Consider the following 25,136-nt stretch of genomic DNA (forward strand, 5'->3'; position numbering starts at 1 on the left):
AGCGCAGTGGTGACGTTTCAAAAAACTTGTGTTTTCGTCCATCAACACAGAGAGAGTTTTCAAAAAGATCAACATTGGGAACTAAGTTTTCCAAAAGTTGCGTTTTGGTTGCTCAAAGCACAGATGTCCTTCAAATCCCTGAAACACAACAAAAGATTTTGCATCTCACTTGAAAACAGTGTTGTGTAAATGGGGCGTCTGGCTGGTAAAAAAGTAAATCCTCCCGCTGAGTTCCATTTTTGATGTCTGAAGAAAATTCCCGGAGCGAGAAAAATTAATCTGTTACATTCAAAATTATGGAAAACATTATCTCTAAACTCAAAATATCTCAAGTAACAACACTGAAAGGCCAAAAGACACAATAGAAAACAGTACTGACAGGCCATCAGCCTTCTGGAGGTTCCCTCTGGTATCTGGCACCAGGATACTCAAAGAAGACCACTCATATTGCCATGGCCTTAAAGAATTGAGACTCCAAGGTTGCGGTGAGGACTCTGAAAGCAGCATCAACACCTTGGAAGTCTTTTTCAATCTCTGCAATGTGCTGGGAGCATCATCATGCTGAAAGAAGCCACTATAAGGGAATAATGGAGGTGTGTAGACAGTCTGGAATGACAGAGTAAGAATAAAGGACACACTCTTCACTTGCTCCAGTCCTCCAACACCCCCACATTCATTGCAGATGATTCCAGTATTTGACAGACATCCAAATGGGTCCTCCAGAGATACTCCGACCACTATGAGACCTTTGTCAGTCAGTCAGGTCTTTAACCTCTTTTACTGTCCTGCTGCTGGGCTGTCAGGCCCCAATAGGCCACGCCACTGAAAGTGGATGAGAACACACATCCAGTCTGAAGCTGAAACGGAACCTGAAGAAAAAGATCTCGCCGTGGCAATCCCTGCTAGGAGCATGACCAGATCAATAAATGCAAGAGGTGAATTGATCTCAACATGAGGAAGAAATCAAGGTTTTTCCAAAGGTCCCTGAGCGGAAGCTTCCTTTTCCAACAAGCTGTATCTCGTTATGCATGTGCATCTAAATAAGCATGCTAACCATCTTTTCATCAATATAGACTGGCAACGCATCTCTCCTTCATGATATGTGTTCCTACATTGGGATTTTTAAAATATGGACATGGGTATTATGGCTAATTAGTGTGTCAAATGAGGTACTCTTTTAGTTAAACGCCCTCTTATAAGTGTCCTCAACTGCCTCATCTGGCTGATGAAGCACTGAGAGTGCCACACTAATAAAGGATCTTTGATTGAATATAATTTTAATCAAGTGCTGGGTTATCACCATGGAAATGTGAGGATTAATTTCTCAGACTTCTTTAAGGTCACATTTTAGGAAGGGCTGAAACAGAAGTGCTGCCGTAACTTGACTCCTGCGCGCCATGGCAGCATCACATTGCAAGTATCAATTATTAATTTTGGCAGATGGAAACTTGACTTGTATTCTCCCGATTCGCAACTAAAGAACAGAGGTGCATTCACAGAAAAAATGAGTCCGATTAAGCCTCCATACCGAAATGAACAAAAGGGCTGCGAAGCTCAATGTCGGACCTGGAGGAGGGCATGAAATATGTATGAGACATCAACTGTTATTTTAACATTTTAATCAAAGGGTTTGGAAGTTTGGACATTAAAGTAATGGAAAGGTCTAAAAGTTTATTTTTCAAAAGTACATGTGAGTTTATATGCAGAAGAACACTAAGCACATTTGCAGCTTGGCTGTGAGACGGGTGGATGTGGGTCACTGCTTGAGGACAGACAGCAGCAGTTAGCGCGCCACTCGCTCGGCGTCCCGGTGGAGCATATATTACAAAAGCTTTGGACTTTTTGATAAGTCCCTACAGGACTTGCCCAGTATGGTGCCGCAGAAATCAAACCCCGCTTTCCATGAGACATTAGCTGGTTGTAAATCACCCATCTGCCACGACGAGGATGCTTCCCAAAGAAACGCCATTTTGGCTAAATGGAATCAATAGCTCACACTGAATGTTCTTCTTTTTTTTTTTAAGGTTCTCATTGGAAAGTAGAAAGATTTTAAGCAGTGTGTTCTTAACGGTAATGGAACAAATCAATCTCTGTCCACTTCAGGAAAGTTGGACCACTATATTGAACATGAGATGAGCGAGAGGTGTTTCTGTGAAGCGGTGCGGCGATTAAATTGTCAGCACTAACCACTTCATGGTTAAATGAGTGCAGCAAAGGGGAGACTGTTGGTTGGGGTGCGTGTGTGTGTGTTTGAGTGTTTGTGTGTAGAGGAGAGCTCACACTTACCAACGTCATTCATTCATCTGTATCTGTGCCTCCATGCTTGACTGCTTCATTCTATTGTGTACAGGCAAACCGGGGGCTCACCGCAGGATATCAGTGCCACGCAGAAATCCATTTGAACCACTCCTGGCCAGCTCAGATACCTCTAAACCTCCACAGCTACTGTGCAGAGACATAGCGCTCGTCCTCCGCGGGGGAAAGCCATAAAACGGACCCTCAGCCAGGGCTGGCGCCATAGCATGAATTTTCCCCACGCCCTCGGGGAGCCCCTTGCTTGGCAGTCTCAGTTTATGTATCAGTTCAGCAGATCTTCAGTGAAGAAATTATTAATCTTCCCCTGGCTTTTTCATCACATTTATGTATGACCTAACATGGCCCAGGAGAAAGCCATGCACAGACAGTGTTGAAGGGAAGAAATGAAGCATCTGAAGATGCTCACTTGCATGCTTTATTAGTGAGCCAGCCGCAGCCACAGGACGCAAGGAGTGTGAGACACACACACTCACTCACACACACACCAAGGCCCAATGCATGAATAGAGATGAGAAGCCAAAGCAGCATCTGAAGTACACTGCAAGAACGATGAGGTTGATGTTTGCAGGTTGCTGCAGAAATCAGTACTTTAAGAACAGCTAAGAAGTCACTAACACCTCCAGGAGAAGCGATCACAGCCACGGAAGCGTTAATTTGACTGCACGACTGTTAATTAAGATCTGACACTACACTATTTTACATATTTCTCATCTGTTTCTGGGCAACAATGGCACACAGAAGAAAGTAACGTCCATAAGAAAACCTATAAAAATATTTCTGTAAGCTCAACTCAGGTCGACAGAATGCGATGATAAATGACTTTCAACCAGCGGAGGAGAAAGGGAATTTCACAAAAATGCCAACGTGCAGTTTCTTTGGAGGCGCTACTTCAGTGCGGCCCCTCAATAGTAACACAACTATGGACAATTTGCTATCTGACTTGCTTGGCGCTCCGAAAAAATATAATGCACTGCAAATCCTGAATTATAAGTAAATCAGCCCTCGAGTCTGACCTGCGTTTTATTAAACTGTCTGCTCTCTTCCAACTCCACAGTCCCGAGCCTCTCCATTTCATCCCCTACCAGGCAATATAGGTACTGTCATCAAAATGTATATCTTCCTCCTCCTATTCAGTTTATCTCTGTCTGCATCGTAACCAGGGCCACGGAAAGCGGCGCCCCAGGCGCATGAGCCCGGAGACGGCGGCGAGAGTGGCACCTCGCTGGCTGACAACCAACCTGGATGCGCTATCACAAAGCTGCTGCCGTAGTTGGAGAGGACGATGAATAAAATATAAAGCCGAGGGTGGAAATATACACAGTATGTGTCGGGCAGTTTGCTGTGAAAAGAAAATGGAACAGGGAAGGTACGGGGACAGCGGAGAGAGGAAATGTGGCTGCGTAGAAATGTGTATTAGAGCCTCTTTGCTCATGCAAGAGCAACACATTTGTGAAGATCTGTACTACAAGCAGAGAAATTAGACTCTAAGTCACTTCTTTGTGTGGCTTTATGTGAATTCATAAGGGGAATGATACAAATCGTACCAAAAGGATTAAATGTAAATACATTAAAATGCAAAACAAAGAAGGAAAAAAACAACAACAAAAAAAAAAAACATATAAAGCGTGAGAAACTCAATACGAGAGGTTGTGGAACAAATTAGTGCGGATGAGTGCTGTGATGAAAAACAAAGCAGACACGGCCACTAAGCTCAAAAGGCCCGGGCTCCCACACATAAGCAAACAGCATAAAGACGCGATTAAACTTGATAAAAACTTCAACCCTTATTAAACACAGCCATTTGCACATGCTGTAGCAGGGCCAGCCAGCCACACTGCACAAACAGGGCTGTTAAGGTTCCACCGTTATAAAGCAGCACAATTACATCTACTGTACAACTAAATCATCATCAACACGAGTAAGAGAGGGGCGAGCCTGCATCTCAGTGCATCGGTGGTTAACGCAGAAGCAAGAACAGAACAAAGATCAAGACACAAAAACTCCACAAAGCCTTGTGCCGTCGTCTCCCGTTGTCTCCTCACATGAGGACGAAGTAACAAGAAAGTCACAATATCCTACAGCCTAAAAAAAAAAAAAAAAAAAAAGTCGGAAAGGAGCTTCAAAGTGAATCTTTGTTTATTTTGTTTTGTTTGCTTTTTTCTATCATTACCATTGAATTGGTAAAAATCACTAAAAAAGATGTAATTTTCAAAAAGTGGTCTTTCCTCCTGTTTTCACGGCAACGGAGCCTGAGCATTATCAAGAACTCATTTTCAAAAAATTGCCTTTTCAATTGCTCCAAGTACCGTTGTTATGTACAACGCAACATGCAAATAAAGTTGGACACTTTCACTCCAGAGAAAATAGGTCAAAATCATCAACCAAGTTAAATCAGCAGCTTCTTAAAGATCACTGCCTGTTCAAAAAGCTTTACGCCATTTCCGTGTCATTAATTCACTGAGTTCCTAACGTTAAAAAGTGTCAACAACGCAGATTGTGGAACGTTTGTCTGCTTCAGTCGGGCCGACAGGATGACCTTATAACACCAACTATAAGTTACAGGACATGCTGTGACTTATGGTGACCACTGTTTCAGAAGACAACACTTCACTGACACTCAAAAGCAGATTGTAGCAATGCTGGGAATGAAGATATTAGTGACGGAGCACTAATGTTAGCGACATTATTGTAGTAAAATGAAAAATCAAAAATGATTATATGAAAACAAAAATGCTAAGTGCTGCAGAAATTGCATGTTCTGAAAACTGACGGGCTTTGTGTTGACTTCAGTCTGAAGAGAACAGCTTATTTTAACTCTGAAATAACTCCTTTACTTCTTGAGAATGTGTTGGAAATTGTTTGAAGTAGCAGTAGTTTACCACAATTATTTTATTGGTTCACCCCAAGATTGAGTGGGCTGCATGAAAACCCACACTTAATCATTTAATCAGATGTTTCTTTGTTTAAAACTTGCTGACTACTTAATAACCAGCGTCTGAATTCCCATAGGCCACCTCTGAAGAAATTCTGCTTATTCTGTGCCGTTTTAGCAGCAGAAAGAAATTTCAACACAGACGAACGAATAAAAAGCAAAATTTCTCCATTTAGTGTCTCCAGAAGGCACAGAGCACTGAAGTTCGTGTGTGTAAAGTCCACTCACTGAGTCTCTTCGCGGCCTCCAGGGCTTCGGAGGCGGTCCCGGCCACGTAGAAGCGCTGGACTGCCACGCCGCTCTCCTGCATCAGCTTCTTGCTCTGGTACTCCTGCAGGTTCAGCCATCTCCTGGGACTCGACCAGGTGCACTGGGGGGACGGAGCGAGGCACAGGGATTCAGACTCTCGCTTGTGAGCGAAAGACAATTTAACACAGTGCGATAAGGCATGCATTCCAAGGACCCCCATCGCAGCTAATGATAACCATTTTCCCTCTTCAGCTCAACATCCCAGCACCCTCTGAGGAGATATTTTACAGTGTATAATACCCAAATGTTCTAACACCTGCCTCAGAGAGTACCGGCTGCCTTCCCTGCTCCTTCTTCCCTCCTACCACCTCACACGCTTTTTTTCCCCCCCCCCTCTGTAATGAGGCGGGCAGCCGGGCCCGAGCTGCAGGACAGCTCAGGAGCTGTTTGCTCCATCAGCAGACAGTGGCCCTGTCAGCTCCAGCTGTTGTTGCTATTAAAAAGAAATTGGCTTTTTAATGTGACGGAGAGACGCGAGCTGTGGCGGAGTCAGAATCCCTCCGCTGCGTTTGGTTTCTGCGCACGCTTGCGTGTGTGTATGCTAATGTTTTCACAGCAACGGTCTTGAGGGAGTCATTAAGGAGAGACACACCACTAAAGTAAAGCGAAAACAAGGATTGCGAGGTAAATTATGGCTGAGCCTGTAAATGACGCTTCAGAGTGTGCATCTCCCTACCCAGTGAAGATTAAACTAATATAAAGCATTAGGAGTGTGGGGCGATATTTTACAGTGACATAGTTAAATTAAGCTGACATGGGCTGCAAACCAGACAGACACAAGACATTAATCACTGAAGGACACCTGCATGAACACAAAGGGCAGATGCACATGTGGCCATTCAGAAGGTGACGGCATCTCTGCGCCATACAGGCCCAGTGTCGACCAATACTGGAATATTGCTCGCCGCACAATGAAAACATCAATACAGCAAAAATGAAATAGCGCTTACTGTGCTTCAGACGTTTTTCTTTTTTTGTTTGTTTGTTTTTTTATGAACCCAGTTGCTCAAGGTTCAATGTTCAGTGCAAACAACCTGAAAAAGTGATGATGGCATCAAGCTGCGGCGCCCAAAGTGAATCGGCAACCCTTCTAAACTGACAGAAGGAGCTCCTCGAGGAAGGCTTTCACAAAGGTCAACAGACTAAAACAGAAGAGTTTAAAAAACATGATGCTCAAACAAGTAGTTGAAGTACAACAGCAAACTGTGTAGTCTACTATGTATGGATGGATGTATGGATGGATGGACTACATTACATGCACATGTGTTATATTTGCCTTTTGCGCGCCATAGTTTAGTTCAGTGGTGCATTGGGGCGTCACAAGAGCCTTCTGAAGACATCAGTCAATCATTCACAAAGCAGGGAAGCGCAGGAAGAGGCGGGAGCACTGGAACGGAGAGTATTTGTTCAGCACCTCTCAACCGTTAAGTGACGGAAGGGGGTGAAATGTAACCTTGACTAACCCTTAATGACTATTTTCCATTGAAGGATAATGGGCTCCATGCAACCCTCGAACTCAGCAATAGCCGAGCCAGACCTTTTATATCAAAAACCAAGTGTAACCACCAGCGAGCTTCAACACAAGACAGAATTGCATGACCAGCGATCCACTATTCTTGCCAAGAGCGGCCAGTCTCTGGGCCTAAACACACAGTATTAGCATGTTTTATCCATTCCAACTCTCGTGAGAGCCTGTCAGAGACTTCATTAGAGCCAGAATGGTTTGTTTTCCAGGAGAACAGGGCACACTGATATATGCTGGCCTCTTCTTTTGCATAACTGAATACAATAACGAGGGTCATTTGCAGGTTATCCCTGCAGTCTTCTCTGTAACGCCACACTACTCCTGTTGCAGTTATTGCAGCACGTGCGTGTATGAATATAAGCTTTCAAGTCGTCGCCATAAGCACTCTACCACATCGTATGCAGATGTTAGGACTTGATGCAGATGGGTTCAAAGGCAAGGCAGGAAATTAGGATAGTAGTAATACAAAGATACAAACAAGACGATCAGTGTGGAAAACCAGCCAAAGCTCAAACAGATTTGGGAAATTTGAAAAATGTATTTAAGCAAAATAGATCCATCTGTTTCCCTAAACTTTGTTTATTGACAAAATCTTGCTCGGGTTTAGGTCTTTAAGAACCTATTTCTGCTGTCATTCATTCCGACACGTCTAATTTGGGGAAAAAGTATTGACAAAAGCCGAAACAAGCCAAGAGGCAAAAACACGTTTCAGCGTTTTGGGGACTCACTTCTGACTGCTGTCAGCTACCTAAAGGGACCTTTCTCCTAAACCATCCACTTTCCTTGCCGTCGCACAGTTTGCCCGGGGAGAATAAGCTCTGCTGCCCGTGTGCATGTCTCTATCCGTCAGTCTCCTGCTCTGCATTAGGCTCAAAAGAAAATGGCAAACGAAAGCCAGTTGCCGGAGCGGGTTAAACGTCTCTTTAAAGGATCGAGCCAGATTAAATGTTGACAGGGACACATTACTGCTGGGTCAACCTTACGCTGCGATCAGATGTAGACAAAGTGCGACGGGTTTAAGCTCATTATGAAACACCAGTGGTGCCGTGAGTGATGCCATTCTGTACGATCTCAACTCCGATAACTGCAAGCGTGAAAAACAAGCAACAACTGAGTTCATCTATTACTCTTGTCTTCGCTGCTAGCTCATGCACATTGGAAGTCCACATTCTTTTCTTTTGGAAAGCTATAAATTACTTTGTACTCTGTTTGATACCATAAACACATGACAATGCAACTTCCCATCAACGTCACAGTCCAGACGAAGGAATCAACGATGCAATAATTTACAGAATCACACAAAAAAAAAGACATAGAGCAGGTTAACTGTTAACTGGAAAAAACAAAAAAGGCTCTTCCTTTTCAAAAGTGAGTTGATTTATGTCTGCTTGCTTGTTGATCTTCGTCTATCTTCTATCCTTTTCCCCTTCTGAAAGTTTCCCCTTCCGAGTCTGGTTCTGCAGGTTTCTTCCGTCAGTTGTTCCTTTCCACAGTCTGTAAAGGTGCCTTGAAATGCCTGTGTTGTATTTCACACAACAGAAATAAATTTGAACTGAACTATCAAAAACTCATCTCCCCCTTTTCCCCATCATTGTGACAGATGAAAATCCTAAAATCTGACAAAAGCGATCATATAATTGGGAAAGTAGATGTCATTGAATATTCTGTCATTCGACAAGTCAAGAAACTGTAGAGAGTAAACAGGCTCATGAATAAGGGAGAATCCTGAACACGCTGCTGGTTGACATTAATGTGACCTGAAAGCCACTGCTACAACTCTGAGAGGAAAAGAAAAGCACATTTCTGCCATAAGCAGAAAGCACCTTGGGAGAAAAAAACAAACATAAAATGTCAGGAACCACATGTAAAACCTGGTTTCTCAAATTAGCTGCCCAGGAAACCCAAAAAAGTTACACATCACGCTCTGTATAGTCTTAAACGCAAACTGTGAAGAAAAAGAGATTGACGGACTAAAAAAAAAAAAAAAAAGGAAGGTCCAAACAAGCTTCCAAAAATAACAATGACTACTTCCTGTAGAAGTCAGGTGTGGCTGGAGGAGGCCCTCCAGGCGTTGACAGTTACCTTGGGCAAAACACCAGAGAATGGTAAGAAACCTGGGGCACTTTTCACGGTGTACCAGCCCCACAGAGAGGCGGCATTAAAGATGGACCGTTAACACCGTCACATCCGGGCTTCACTCCGGCTCGTCTTCGACTACATTTTTACAACGAACACAGCTACTGATGATTTCTTTTCACTGTTTTTCCAAGGAAAACACACTCATCAGTGTTCCGTTCCAGCTACAGTCAAACACTGGGTCTTCGTGGACTTCACTCGCAGCATGAAGCTAGTTCTTGAAAAGATACCTCCAAAACTCAAATGAGAAATACTAACAGTGTGTGTTGGTGTTGTTCTAACCTGATCCTGAAAATCTGGCTAATCTCAAAATGCCCATCACTTATCATTTCCATCAGTGTTCAACAATAGCACAGCGTGACGACACAAAATATGTAAAGTCTGAAGCAATGATAATGTTTCAAATCACCACTGGAAGCACAGTCATTGAACACTAAGAATGCTACTGGCTATTGGAAAAAGCAACCCGAGATTCAATTACTAACTCAGATAGCTGCTCCGGTAGATGTCCATCAGAGCAGCACAATGTTCAGGACACATTTTTCAAGATGTCTGCTGCAAATGAATCTCCGAGCTCATTCCAGTGAGTCTTTATTAGATCCGGGTGTAGGCTCTCTTGGACCACTCCAAAAGGTCCATTTTTCTCCTGCTGCAGCAGGATATAATCTACGGTGTTTCCTTGGCCGTCGTCCAGATGCTACATTCAACGAAAGCGCCGTTCACAAGTCAAGTTTCCGTTGCGTTTTCGGGGGTCCTGTTTGCATGACAACCGTGCTTCAAGCCACTGAAAATGCAACCTTTTGAAAATAGTGTCTACCCTGTCTATAAGGGGAGACAATGGCGTTTAAATGTTTCTCTGTGCTCTGTTGAGCAGCTCAACTCCACCACAGCCTTTCCACTGTCATCTAACGCAACAGTTCGTCAACAAACAGCCTTAGACCCCCCTTTTGAACAGTACACAAAAAAAAAAAAAAAAAAAAAAAAAATCTTATTACAGAAGTAGAATAGCAGTAAGATCGGTCTCTAGTCTCAATTCATTGATTGGACTTGAGGTTTGGAGGCTCTTGACTCCAATTAGCTCCTCATGCTGTAATTAGCCTCAGGCTTCACTTACATTTTTAACCAGCACTGTAAATGTTTCATTGCCGTGTCTGATCAAAACAAAATATTAAGATTTTTCTGTCATTGACATTAGGTCAAACAATATGTGACTTAGGTGGTATTTTGTGACCAAGTCATGCAGAAAATTATGAACATTTAATGGTTTTGCATATTTTTAGGATGACCACACAAAGAGGAAATATTATTCTTAAAATGTAAAAAATCTCCAAAATTAATTTTTCTACAATATTCACATTAAAGTACATGAATATTATTGATTTTCCAACGTTGTACAGATTTAAAGTCTACACTTTACAACCAAAATAAACCACAGAGCACCACTAAATCAGTTATGCAGGAAAATAACTTCCTGGAAACAAACTTCAGTCACTCCTGATAACTTAAAATATGTCATGGTGTAAGACATGGCTTGATATTACAGCAGCTTTAAAAGCCAAGATACGAAATTAAAGCGATGCTGTGATACATGTGTGGAAACAGACAGGGCTGAAAGTCATGAGTAGGAAAACAAAAAAAAAACAGGCAGTCATATGTGGCTTGATCAGCAGACACCTTCAGCACGATCTGCTGTCATTAAAAATGAAGCTTAACCATCAAAAAAGGCAGCGCGCTATATGCACAAAACTATAAACAACTCCTTTGAGCATCTATGATCAAAGCAGCGTATTCTATTTTATACCCCATATGTGACGATATTGATATCTCCGTGCAGTTTCAGTGGAACCAAAAACAGAAAGTGTGCAATAACCTGAATCTGCCATAATAATGCAGCCAGCAGTGACATTATGCTACCTGGAATATCTAAAGCAAGGGTGTCTAACATAAAGGCTGTGGGCCAGTACTGGCCCACGAGATGTTCCATACCAGCCCGTTTTCATTGATTGTTTTCACACACTGCGTCACACACTTTTGATATAAAATGTGCAACTGATTAATTCTACTATAACAAAGGGAAACACAAAGGAAAATGTTTCCAATTTGAATATTTATTCTCCAATGTAAATCATATTAATTATAAAAACTATTTATTATTATTTTTTTAATTGTACAGTTGAATTATTTATGATACATACATATATATATATATATATAAATGGTAAATAAAAGATGGGTCAAAGTGCAAAAGCAGTGGCAGTATTATTCAATCATATTGGATTTCTTTTTGCAGTTTTGGAAATCAATCAGTAGTATTGAATACAAAAAAAACTTAAAAGTGAAACGCTGCAGCACTATCTTTATTTTCATTTTTAACGTTAATGCTAATACATAGGCACTTGGTAAACCTTTCATGCAGCATCTTTTAATTAAGTATTATTTCTGTCTAGTATGTGGATCATTTTCTGAAAACCTTTTCAGGTCTTGTCCTCAGGCTTTCAAATGTTTGTGCAATCATACTTAGTTGTTTTATGAGAGTCTGGGAGTTTCCACTTATCTTTCACTTCAACGTTACTTTGTTTTGTTTTGTTTTTCCTCTCGGATGCATTTTCTGTCTTAAGTGCTGATATAAATTGGTCCTGTTGCCATGGAGACTTTAACTTTGCCAGTTCAATAAAGCACAATTTTCTGTTTGACGTCTGCTGGATACAGTTATTAGACGTCACATCTGCGTTTTGCCACCAGACCTGTTCTTGATAGGATTCATTCTCTTGCTCTGTCCACGCTGATCAATGCTGCACGCCAGTTCGCCACTTGACCGCACGTAGCTGGTGGTCACAACATTGAGAAACTCCACACAGGAGAGATGAACACCTTAACACGCACATGTTAACGTTTAAATTTCAAATCACACTCTTTTATGCTGCTACACAATCAAAAAGCCTGACAGATACATCCTACATACAGTTCATACTATACTGAAGCAAATCATACTTTAAAATCACCAAATAAATGGTTTCAGTCCATTCCAGGCCCACTCAATGCTATCAGATGGAACGCCATGATCCTGCAGTGTTCCTGACAGGTGACAAATAACATGAGAGCTTCTTATCTAACCTGGAAGAAAATAGTAAGCGGTGGACAGCAGCACTGCAGCCAGACAGGCAGCTGGCCCGCCGTCCCTCGAGATGCAGTTTCTACAGTAATTATCAGCAGCGGCACTCCAGAGACTATCCTACTCAGTCCTTCTCCCTAACTCCTGCTCCACTTACTCTTAATGCACACAAAGAGGACGAGAATAGACTCACACGGGATGTGCAATGCACACTGGTGCCGACGCACTGGCACAAACAAACTTGTATGCAGTGGGCCCAAGATGGGATAAAGTATTCACAGCAAACTCTTCGACACACAAAAGCACTCAAGATCCATCTTATGAATGCATCCAAGTGAAGAGAAATGAGACACAGTGGCAGGAGAGATGCTGGAGCCGTGACAATGATAAACAATAGGATTCTCTATTAACATATGGAGGTATGAAGGAAAAGAGCCAAAATGGCGTAAAAAAAAAAAAAAAAAAAACCCACTGTATTCATAGGGTAAATTAAAAATAGACAGGGTTTTTATGAAGTGCTTACCCCAGAGTATGCAAACACATAAAAAAAACAAGCAGTTCCAGGTCATGAGTTTCAGGAACTTAGATTGTTGACAAAACATTAAGCATAACTGCCAGCCCTATTAAAAAAATAAAAATAAAAAAAATGTTCCTTGGCTTTTCTTTTAGGTCAGAGACACACATTTCCAATGCTTAAATGTTTTAACTAAGCATGAAGCCATACAGTTTTAATGTGATACCACTCTATTAATAGCCAGTCATCATCTACTTTACTACGTTGTGCTTTTGATGTAAAAAGTGCAGAAAAACCTTCAGCACCAAATTCAAATGAGGCGAGGGAGAAGGAGGCAGAAGTCATACTGAGGAAGCACTTATTCTGAGAAAGATTTTGCTTTCAGCAGGCTTGCAGCAAGAGTCTTGACATTCAGCGAGTGATCACAAATGTCACGGCTATATACTGCAGCAGAGGTGGATACTAACTTTTTTTGTTCTTGGCAAAGCTCTTCTTATTTAAAGGAAGAAAAAAAAAACCTTAGAAAATGGCCTACTTTTACTTCCATCTTAATGTTGCATTCAAATTGAGCTTCGATTCCATGTAAACCACAGAGGATGGTTTAAAAATTCGATGGATTTGCATGAAAAAGAAAAACATTAATGTTAGTTAAAGACTGTTTGATTCAATTCAAAGATGTAAAGAAATTGTGTATTTTAATTGAACCATTGTGTTCAGAGTCGACTTCTTTCCTGTCACATTCTGTTCTTCTAGTGACGTGATTTTTTGCAGTCATGTTTATGTTTTGGTACTTTCTATTTATAGGGTGCTGCAGATTAGCGAAAAGCCACAACATGCCCGTCACCACTTTTCTCTTCATGCACTGAAACTGTGTTTTCATCTGCAGGACAACTGAAAATGCTTTATTTTGGTTTTTTTATTTCAAAAACAATTCTGAAAGTGATGCCCGTTTCCAAGGAAATAACACAAATGCTGAAAAAGATGTAGTTTGCATGCCAGCCCACGGGTTGGCACTGCTGGCAGTTTGGTGATACAGAGCAGAAGGATTTTCAAAAAGTTGTATATTCCTCGTTTACCCTGAGATGGAGTCAGAGTGTTTTCAGAAATTTTTATCTTGGGAGCCATTTTCACAAAGGTGTCATTTTAAGTATCTCTGACTCCCATTTTCATCTAAACAGAGTCTGAAAACAACAAAAGTTTTGCATTTGTCCTTGAAAACTTTACCGCTAAACGGGACCTTGGTGGTCCATGGATAATGAACGTATTTCTGTGTAAACCACTGATACACACAATAATCAAAAGAAATTGAATCATGACTAATCTGGGCATTGAATACAGAACATTAGAAAACAATGAAATGAAAAGAACAAATAACACACAAAAATAATGAAAACATTCCCTGAGCCTAAACTTTTAAGGGCATGCGAGAATAGGAAAAAGAACAAAGGACCAACTGGAACATTGAAATGTGCTGAATAAACTATGTCACCAGCCGTTTCTCTCCCGGCTCTCGACCTCACACAAAGACATGGAGAGGACAGGCAGTGCCATGGCAGCAGATGCATCAGATTGCCAAGTCCTTGTCGCGGCTCCACGAGTGGCATTGAAGGACGAAATCTTGGTATGCGCCTCCCTACTCCCAAAACCCTTCTGTGCCTGGACCATATGGTATTCAGCACATGATCATGCAACATCAGGACTTCTCTTCCTCCTAAGAGGCACAGAATTGTGCAGTCTCATGTTTGGTTGAGTGCAGGATGCACAATGTCAAGCCACACTTGTTGGAAGTGTCATCACAGTGAGGGAGGGGGACGCTTGATGCTGGCACTTCGCAAAGTCATTTTAAGACATGCCACCACTCTGTCGTTTGCCCTTCTGTTCAACTTAAGGAGTCAATAACCTAGGGCTAATTTAAAGCAGTTGTCTTTATCGCTGCGAGAGAGCGGAGCAATGTCAAAAAGTCACCAGCTGACAGAGTGGTTCTGGCTCCCTTGGAAATTTATTAGAGCCATAAGCCTTAATTTACAGAGGAAGGTTACAAAGCAGGCAATCGCCTCTGATCGGGCCCATAAACAGCAGGGAGTCGATGCCGGGCCGCTCGTCAATACGTCACTCACCAAATTCAAAGGGGGTCGACAGCCCGGGTCAAAGAACGCATTTGTTTCCCGGAAGTGAAGCTCGACCAGATTCAGGTGAGTAAAGATGTGATTTCTCCCTGGCAGGAGGTAACACTGAGGGAGTGTTGTCTATCAACATTGGCTATTTATCTCGGTGGGGACATGTTAGCTTTTCCAAATCCATCAAATTTATACATAAAAACAGTAAAAAAAAAACAAAAAAAAAAAACTACCTTTTTTTCCCATTATTTTTGCTGAAAATGATCCAACTTGCCAACCATCCTGAATTGTTCTTTATTAACTTATTCCTAAAAAAGACCGTGAATGCATTCGCTCCTGATTATCAACAGAGAACATTATTTCCTGACTTGTAATCCAAAATGAAGGAGTGTTTTACGGGGGCTGAACTTTTGTTCTATTGAAACAAGACACTAAGATATGTTATCAGGAGCAGTAGGAGGACCTCAGGTATCCAGGATCCGCTGGTGATAAAGTAAAGCAGCAGACATGCTAAAAAGGCAGCTTTGATGGATGATGCGGAAGACGCATGCAAAGTGGTTGCTGCTGCACGAGTCAATCGATACCTTATGGGACACCTAAACAAGAACCATCATCAGTCACTACCCTTCAGAGGTCAATAATAACAATAACAAATTACCTTATGGAGTTTTATTTCTTCTACCAGTTTATACTTTATGAATATAAATAAAGCTTTTATATCCCCTGTGCAAAACTGCATTAAGGCACTACGGAAAAGTAGAGCGCCAGAATGTATTTTGATCACAAGGCAACATCCTACTTACAGAGACTATCATCTTTAAGATGCCTTGATGGCTGGACACAGCGAGGCTCCATTAGTGGCAAAACTCCAATGAGTCAATTTAGGACTGATTCCCGAAGGAGTCTGTGCAAGAAAATATATAAAGGTTATTGGTATTTCGCCGAGGCCCACTTTTAAGCAGGCATATTCATAAGGACACTCCAAATCTGTATCGATATGGCCCACAAGACAATACTCTCAGGACTGATGACGAGTTTATAGGAGCCCAATCAGCGGATGCTTCAAAAGGGGCTTTTAAAATCATTTTAAAATCACAAATGTCTTTCTGGTGAGTGTCCTTCTAATGATTGCCGAGTATTCCCAGCCTTTCGAAACTGGAGATGACCTTCCTCATTGAGTTCTTTGCTCAAATGTCAGAAGAAAAAGCTGACATTTTGTATGAAGCTTAAAACCTATTTGATTCTTTACACAGTGAAAGCTTCAAGTGAACTGAAGTCAAGTCAATTGAGACTTTTTTTATTCACACAAGTAAGATGCCTGGTAGACAGAAGTGTTTTTTCTGTGTCTTTTTCGTTCGAGACAAAAATGTTTCAACTATGAGACTGAGTACTGATCCAGTACAATTAAAACTGCTGATATTCAGATGTCAAGACAAACTGTGAGGCTTCATTATCAATTATTTTTACATGTTGCCAGGTCATGGATGGGTTAGCATACAAATATTCACCACGACGTAGAATTCAATGTGATGACAAAACTGGCAGTGAAGTTATCCAACAGTGTGATCGGGGTTACCCCTTTTTCTTATAGACCTGTGTGTTACATCTTGCAATGCAGCAAAGTTCACATGAAGACATTTTGGCGTTTATTATGAGAGTTGTTTCGTTTCCCGAAATGGAAAGCATCAGTGCTGTTCACACTTTTAGCAAACAATAAGCCTTTATGATGATGGCTTTTTAGTGTTGAAAGCATCATTAAAAAGGACCTTAGTTGGTATTTAACATATTTATCCTGACATTTGCATTGTGGTTCATTCAATTGGCATATCAGTGCTGCGTTTCCCTGCCAAAAAAATGAAAAAACAAAGCCGAACTGCACCTGTACGAAGCTGTGCACTGTGTTCTGAATTGCTAACCACAGCCAGCAGACAGCTGGAATTTCCAGAGGCAATGAGTATCACATATTATGAAGCAAGATCCCCAGATGCCTAGTAAGGTTAAAATCCTCATTACTTGTCATGGCCAGACCCTACCCCTTTGAAATGACACTACCTAATTAGTAACGACAAATGACTGCAGAGTTAATTAACCAGAATGCTCCTTGAGGGGCATTATCAAATGTTTAAGAAATTAACAGATTGCCAGTTCACCAATTCTATGTAATTGATTTGTTCCCTTTCAGGTTATGAACTCGTCCCTTTTCCCCCATCCTTTGAGCTAACCAACCGGGAGGAATTTAAAGGCAAGCGTTCCAGTGTCCACCTCCATGAGCATTCGCTGAATCACATGGCGGAGCACTCAGAGCGACTATCAGAATCATCGCTCTACTGATTGCAGTCAGATGTTTCTCTGCTAATGGGGCGGCTCTCTGCTAGTTTGTAGCAAGGCATAAATACAGACAACCGGCATGACGCAAGATGTGATTGAGGTGAGATACAATAAAGGACACGTCCCAGGAAAGGAAGCATAGCTTCTTCATAAACAGGCCAGTGTCAAGCACAGGCAAACTCCCATTTAAATTCTTCCATGTAGACGCTTCATGAAGCATTAGTGGTCTGATTCAGAAAGCCTGATTTCATCTAATTAATAAAGTACTTGAGCATGGAGGGCAGAAATTCTTCTGCAGCTTTGGTGTTTACTTAGGGTTGGATGAATACAATGAAGTGCAGCATTGGTAAAAACCCAAGACAACCGTGCCATTTGGTTTACAGGGCGCCTAATGGACTGTCCTCTCGAAAATAACCTTGGAGGACAATTAACAGCATCTGCAACAGTTAGGTGCATAAAAGCATTCAGGCTACTTCAACCTAAACCTTTTTATACACGCCACATATTGCTAATTCAAAATCTAGCCATGTTATTTGAATTCCAGAGTGTCTGATACATAGTTTGAGAATATATTAAAAATATATATCAAACCATTCTGCCATGAAAGAGAGTATATTACATGAAGCCCTGGATATGGCTGCAAGGATGTGCTTTTTGCTCTCATTACTGCCATTACTTACTTGTAGCTTTCCATGTCCTTGCCTCTTAAAAGCTAAGGTCGTGCCCAGACCATCTGAGTGTGGAGAGAGGAATGACATCTGCCCGTTACAGAGCTGGCGAAAGAACAGTAGAGCAGAGATAGAGGCGGGAGCAACAGAGCGTGGCTCCAGGATTTAGATCAGTGAGATTTGCATCATTGGCAGGTCTTTAGGCAGGGCAGGTTTAATCTCCTGTAGACAGGCTTAAGAAAGCAAGACCTGACTGTTGTGTCTCCGCAGAAAGGGATTTGGGTAATTAGCATAGTTAATAAGACAAGGGTGTACACAGTTGCATTCAAAGGTCTCGAGTCTAAAGGGAAGATAGCACTGTAATAAACTTGTTCTGAGCAGAAGGATGAACAACTTTGACAAAGTGAAGCTACAACTTTGCCAAGTCCTTTTCTCGACTTCTCTTCTTTTACACGAGAACAAGAAAAAGCCAAATGACTGTTTTCATCATAGATGAAACCGTTTAGATTCAGTTTCATCTTATTTATGCAATTCTACACAAATGTTTACTGCCGGAAAATAGATGAATCAATGAATCATGGAAAGAAATACAGCTCCTGTAGCTTCAGAAGTACTTTAAGAAACATTTGCAAGGAACTAGCTTCTGGAGCTCCTCAACACTTACCACTTTCGATCAGGTGTGCTTTCTTGGCTGATAAAGTGCACTCCAGTCCTCCTCTAAATTCATTATTCTGATTTGGGGTTTGTTTTAGACTTGAGGAAGTGACATATAGAAAACTATATGTATTAAGAGCCCTTTAAAACCTTTTAACCACAATCTTCAATACCTACATTGGTTTGAAAATGCTGCTGAAGCACAGGCACGATGACTACTATTAAGTTTCTGAAGCCTTTACCACTAACAGAGTCGAGTGGAAGCAGATATTGTGAGAATTTCTCGTGATGAGGATAAGCGAGATTAGCCTGAGTGTGGCTGACACCGCTATAGCAGCAGCTACTGTCGTTCAGTGCAGGTAAACATCCAGATACATGAGTTTTCCGATGGCAGCTTGACCTTGTACGTGAATAAAACATGTGATCAACCGGGTAAAACTACAGGTGCAGACAAGTGAGGGTGGCAGATGTTTAATCGTTTAACCACATCGCACATGCCTCGTTTGAGCCAGAGCAGAGTGTGACATGCAGATATAAGCAGCGCTTTATAGTTGTTTTTACGGCATTTTGAACAGGTTCAGACCATTTCAATGACATGCACATACAGCTCTGCCATAATGTCACCTGTGGGTATGAAGTTAGTGTATTCTTGTAAATAAAACAAGACAAAGTGTTCCATTCAAACTCCGAAAGGAGCACGAGAAATGTTCTTGGACGTGGCCCCAGTCGATATCCGACTTGAATTGTTGTGATCAGCTTAATTTCCGGTTTGGAAACAATTGAAGAAGAACACAAGACCCAAAGGTACATATGAAAATAAGTTTTGAATTCCAGCCTTTATTTTTCTGGTGTTTTCAAGTAAACGTGTTTAACAGCCAAGACCAGAGCCCATTTGGAACATGAGGCTGACAGGTGTTTCTTGTTATTCTGGTGCATCCTGTTTGAACATCTACTTTTGTTTTAGCCTTGAGTTTCACATGTGAAGACAGCATTTGTGGTTAAAAAAGAATAACAGAACACAGAGACTTCGAAAGCTGTCTACTGAAGCTATTGTGGAGCTGAGAAAAGAGGGAAAATCAATCTGTGAGCATTGTACAAACACTGGCCATAGCCAAAGCAATAATTTGAAATGTACTGAGAAAGACACAACCCGTTGTTACACAGAGCAACAGACACTGAATAGGTCAGCCAAGAAAAACAACGGCTGATGACAGAAACATTGCGAGAACGGTAAATAATGATATCCCAACAACAGTCAGTGGCATCGACAGCAACTTCCAAACTGCAGTGGTGAAGGAAACACAACTTAACATTTAAAGATGATTTAAAGGATGTGTTAACACTTGTCAGGGTCGGTACAGTTGAAAGGAAAACAGACGAAAGCCTCATTAGGGCTACCATTTATGGAAGTGTGAAAGCTGCCATCCGCACCGCGGTGCACACCAGGTCATGCTGTTTATTAAAGTCCTGACACAAGATGTGATGGACCTCGAATTAACATAATTAATGTGCAAAGAAAAAGAGTTCCTGCCACTGTTTTGCCTCCTTTTAAAAACTGCTGGTGAAACAATAAAATCCCCTAAAAATATCCAACAGGCGTGATGTTTTATTAAATGCAACACATAGCAATGTTGTGGAATTTTGTCCAGTATGTATTCTAGTTACACATTTGGTCTGATGTTTAAAATGCCAGCATGGGTGCAAAGACAACTGGACCCAGGCACAGACATTTGTTTTTTTTTTAAACTGAGGTCTGGATAAAGGGACTGTATCACAACTGGAAACAATGCCTCCGAGTAACAGCAGAAAATCTGGATAATATAAACTACTCTTTGGTTACAACAGGGGTCTGCAACCTCCGGCTCTGCAGCCACATGTGGCTCTTTGGCCCTTCTGTAGTGACTCCCTGAAGCTTTCACGAAATCACACCTCAATAAACATTTTATCTTTAGATTTTATTTACACATAGTAGTCATTTTCAAAATACTTTTTTGTTTTGCCTGAAAAAAGGATTTTAACAATGCACAATAACTAAAAATGCCCCCCAAAAAGCTTCAAGCACAAGAAAATAGAAAAAAGTGCTGATTACAATTTCTAAAAGGACAAAAAAGCTTAAAAATAAGAAAACACAAAGACACGTTTGAAACAGCTAAAAGGTCCTTCCTTCCTTCCTTCCTGTGACCAAATTATGTTTACTGTATTTTGTTTAATTTCATTCTTTCTCCATTAAGACTTGTGCATATTAATATTTAGAATTACTTATTTAATTCTGATCCTTTCTTAGTTGATATTCAACATTCTACCTATTTATCCTGTGTGGTTTAAAGGAATTTCCCTCTTGGGTTGATAAAGTATTTCGATTCTATTCAATCCTATTCCATTAATTGCAAAATTGTCAGAAAAATTCTGGAAATAAAAGGATGAAACTGCTAAAATCAGGTATAAAAACTGCTGAAAATGTGTTTATAATCATAAACTGTAACAGAAACTTTAGAAATGTAACATAAGACATAGTTTATTGCACATGTTCCAAACCTAGTGTAGATATGAAACTTTAGAAACTGTGTCAGCCTCATTTTAAAGGTTAAACAAGTTTTAATTGCTCTAGGTAAATCTGATTTAGTGGAAAATCACAAAACTAGCTCTTTTGGTCATAAAGGTTGCGGACCCCTGGGCTAGAACAAAGAAAATAATACAGAAACCAGCCACGGCTGTCCTGTCCAATTTTTTTAAATGAACTTCTAAAACTAAGATGAACCTTTACCAACATGACGGCGAGGCCAAACATCTGCTCATGATCCAAGCCGAGCTCCTCCGTTGAAAAATCCCGCTAATGTCACGGCTTGGGCCACGCATGGCAAACTCCTAAAACAGCCTCACTAATCTTTATTGATGATACAACTCATGATTGGAGCAGCTGAGCGAATTGTGAATTTTACAGGAACATCGTGTCTGCCAGCTTGCTGAGAAATGCATCCAAATTAATCGGGAAGAACTTTATCATTCAGGAGGACGACGGTCCAAAACGCACTGCCAACTCCACAAAGTACTGCAACAGAAAAGCAGTGGGGGCTTACACTGGCCAAGTCAATCAGGAGATCTCATCCAACTGAGCGTGGATTTCACCTCCGAAACACAGAGAAAAAAAACAACAGAACAAGAGCCTTGAAGGTCATTCCTGATGATGCACTTGTGATTCTATTTCCTGATAACTATGTGCTTTATAGAAGTAGTAATGCAAGTTTAATGCAACTGTTTCAGTCTTCGACTCAGCAATCACAATCACAGCAACCGTACTTCTGATCAATAGACAAGGCAAAGTCAATACAAGGGATTCTCAAAAACACAACATTGCTTTTTTATGTAGGACTTATAGTAAATGCTAAAAGTTTGGATTTCTGTCGACTTGCATAAACATGGCAGTCTTGGATGTTTGCTACTGTTCCAGCAATGAGAAAAACATCCTGGTATTTTTCTTCTCAACCACAATACGTTACTTTGACTACAGAATCATGTGGTAATGTAACTCTGATGGGACTGATCTGTGCTGTATCTCTTCATTGTTATCAATACACGACCACAGACTATATGTAGGCAAATGTTTTAAGAAGCATGGTTCCTTTTTTGGCACACTCCTCGAAGACACACTGTTTAACTAAATGCTAATTATGAGAGCACCAAATACAACACCAAAATGTCCTTTGTTCATAAGAAACTTACTAACTTCAGCATACTTTACCGGTTTTACCTTCACTAAAATGACTTATCAAGAACGTACATGTCAAGTACAGCCAGTGGTGTAGTCCGAGGTATACAACCCATATTTTTCAGACAGTAATGACCGAAAAATGACAACACAGTAATGCACCACTCAGCAATAGCCAGATTGCCATTTTTTCCCCCAAAGATTATGAAGCCATGACCTGTCCTACTCTGCCTCTGATTGGCTAGTACTCACTGCAGTCACTGATGTGATTGGTTTATGTCTATGTTCACCATGCAGCATGAGGGCTGGCAAGCCAATCAGATGAGGCAAATCCAACAGGCGGATTTTCACTAAATTGTCTTTCATACCACTGTTTCTCAAAAACGGCAATTCTGTGTTGCTTTAAAAGTAAGCAAAAATTAAGAGTATACCTACTTTCCCAGTGACCACGACACCACTGAGTACTGCTAGCCATCAATTATTCCCACGGTATGATATAGAACTAGGGATGCAAACAATTAATCGATTAACTGTTAATAAGAAACAGGGTTGGGAGAGTTACTTTTAAATTGTAATCCGGTACAATTACAAGTTACTTGTCAAAAAATGTAATCAGTAACTTACTATAATTACTTCAATTAAAAAGTAACATACCTGATTACTTTGTTACTTTTAGATTACTTCAACAGCAAACATAAAAAATAGACAAATACAATGTGTCATCCTCACAGTGTATTGACAACTACACAGAAAACACTAAATGCTCTGAGTGTTCTGAACTCTGCTGAACTCTGTGTGTTCAGCTCCAATTAATACCAACAACATGACCTTTAACCTCTAAACCTACTGAGAATCTGACTTTTTCTTTCTGACTCAGGATCAGAACCATCAGTTCAGACTGTGTTCCTCCAGTAGTTCTTCAGAACAGCAGCACCAGGAGCCGCATTGACAGTGCTAAGAGACATTATATTACATACTCAATTTGCTGTGTAGCTGTACTGCTGTAGTGAGGAGCAGGGTTTGTGTTCAGGTAGGCCATGCAAAGTATTTTTTTAAGAGTTCAGAGTTGATTCATTCCTCAGTGACAGAAGGAAACACGCAGTCTCCAATAAATCCTCCATCCAGGCTGAAGATACTATTGCCTCCATCAGATTCTTCTGAGTTCAGCCTGGTGAGGCTGTGGTTCTCAGCAGCAGGTTACTGACAGGTTAGCAGGCTAATAACACTTCAGCTTCACTCTGAGTTCAGGTGTGTTTCATACCTGTAGATGTGTCTTCAGGTTTGATGAGTCCCTGGATGTTGAGAGCATTTTCACAGCTGGAGGCAGGATTTACATTGTACAGAGAAGTTCTGGGCCTCATCTGACTTAAATACAAAATGTCTACGTTTCCAGCCAAAGAATGAGTTTCTCTCTCTGGAGCAGCCATGAATCCAGCAGCAGGTGGTAAAATCCATGGCAACGCGGGTTGTTTATTCACGGTTCAACATATCAGTAGAGCGGGAGGCTGGTCCGAGACAGCGGTGGATGCGGTGTCTATCATTTATATATCTACGGTGTCTACTGTTTACAGATCTACAATATGGCAGTTTGTGCCGTAAAGTGCTGTAAGGTGCTGTAAAGTGTCACAATGTCTGTATACAGCGCGGATGTCTGTTGTTGCTGGTATATTCCGTCTGATTTTCAAAAGTAATCCCGCTCAGTAATCCGTGTTTTTATCAGAAGTAACTGTAACGAGATTACATATTTTTTGGGCGTACTGTAACGGATTACAGTTGCAATTTTTTTGTATCTTGATTACGTAACGCCGTTACATGTAATCCGTTACTCCCCAACCCTGATAAGAAATTACTCGATTAAAATAAATTACTTGCAATTAACTGCGTTTTGAACCTGTAATTCCCTTCAAGCCCGCATGAGGGCTTGAAGAGCGAAGAGCTCTCAGCCTACTGGGACGACGAGTGCTCATATACTGGAAAAAAAATTTAGATAAGTCTCACGCTTTGCAATGAGGACCACCATGGCATGGATGTTTCCGTTTTGTTTATGGGCACATCCATTATACCATGGCATGGATGTTTTTAGTTGTTTACAGGCAGCTTGTATTTTAATGTAAAGGAGGATTATAAATGGTGCTAATAGTCCAATTGTGACTTAATTTCTTTTCAGATTTATGCATTTTATTATACTGCTAAATAAGGGACAGTGCACTAATTTATTTTCAAGTTAAAGTCACCTTAATTTTTGTTCTATTTGTTTTGCTTCTAACAGACGGTGCACTTATTTATTTTCATGTTTCAACTAGCCTTAAATTAGCCTTGTTAATGCATTGTTCTATTTGTGAATGTGTTGTTCCCTGCTGTTAAGAATAAATCTTTTATTAAGGAATATGATTTGCATTTTCTCTTTCATAAGAAAGACAGCATTTTCGTAGAAATGAACCGATTGATTCAGAGGGAAATTCAGCTTCGCAGAAAAATTGCCGCTTATCAATTAATCGATAATCGATCGATAAGATGAAACAACTATCGATTAATGAATTACTGGATAATTTGCATCCCTATATAGAACCCAACGTCCTCTCCGCTGTCAACATTTTAGTCTGTTGGATAAAAATAGGTAGTTGTTGGTGTAGAGAGAGACAGAAAAAAAAACTTTTTAAAATGCTAAAAGTTGCAATATTTACTGAATGAGTTGTCCAAACAGACAACAATAACGATGTTGTTGGTTTGGCTCTTTGCAGTTTCATGAGGACAGACATTTTTGTTTTTGTTGTTTCTTCCGAACAGATGTGTGGATGAGGTTTGTTTTGTTGGAAAAT

General features: G+C 40.9%; 1 protein-coding gene across 1 annotated transcript in view; it reads right to left on the minus strand.

Annotated features, from left to right (window-relative positions):
* suclg2 (succinate-CoA ligase GDP-forming subunit beta) overlaps positions 1 to 25,136 on the minus strand; it is a 111,384-nt gene that overhangs the window by 80,559 nt on the left and 5,689 nt on the right. The window contains exon 2 of the mRNA XM_030092287.1: positions 5,477 to 5,618. Coding sequence (XP_029948147.1) covers positions 5,477 to 5,618 — 142 coding nt within the window. The remainder of the gene's footprint in view (positions 1 to 5,476; positions 5,619 to 25,136) is intronic.

This window comes from Salarias fasciatus, chromosome 5 (genome assembly GCF_902148845.1).
Source record: "Salarias fasciatus chromosome 5, fSalaFa1.1, whole genome shotgun sequence".
Taxonomy (NCBI): Eukaryota; Metazoa; Chordata; class Actinopteri; order Blenniiformes; family Blenniidae; genus Salarias; species Salarias fasciatus.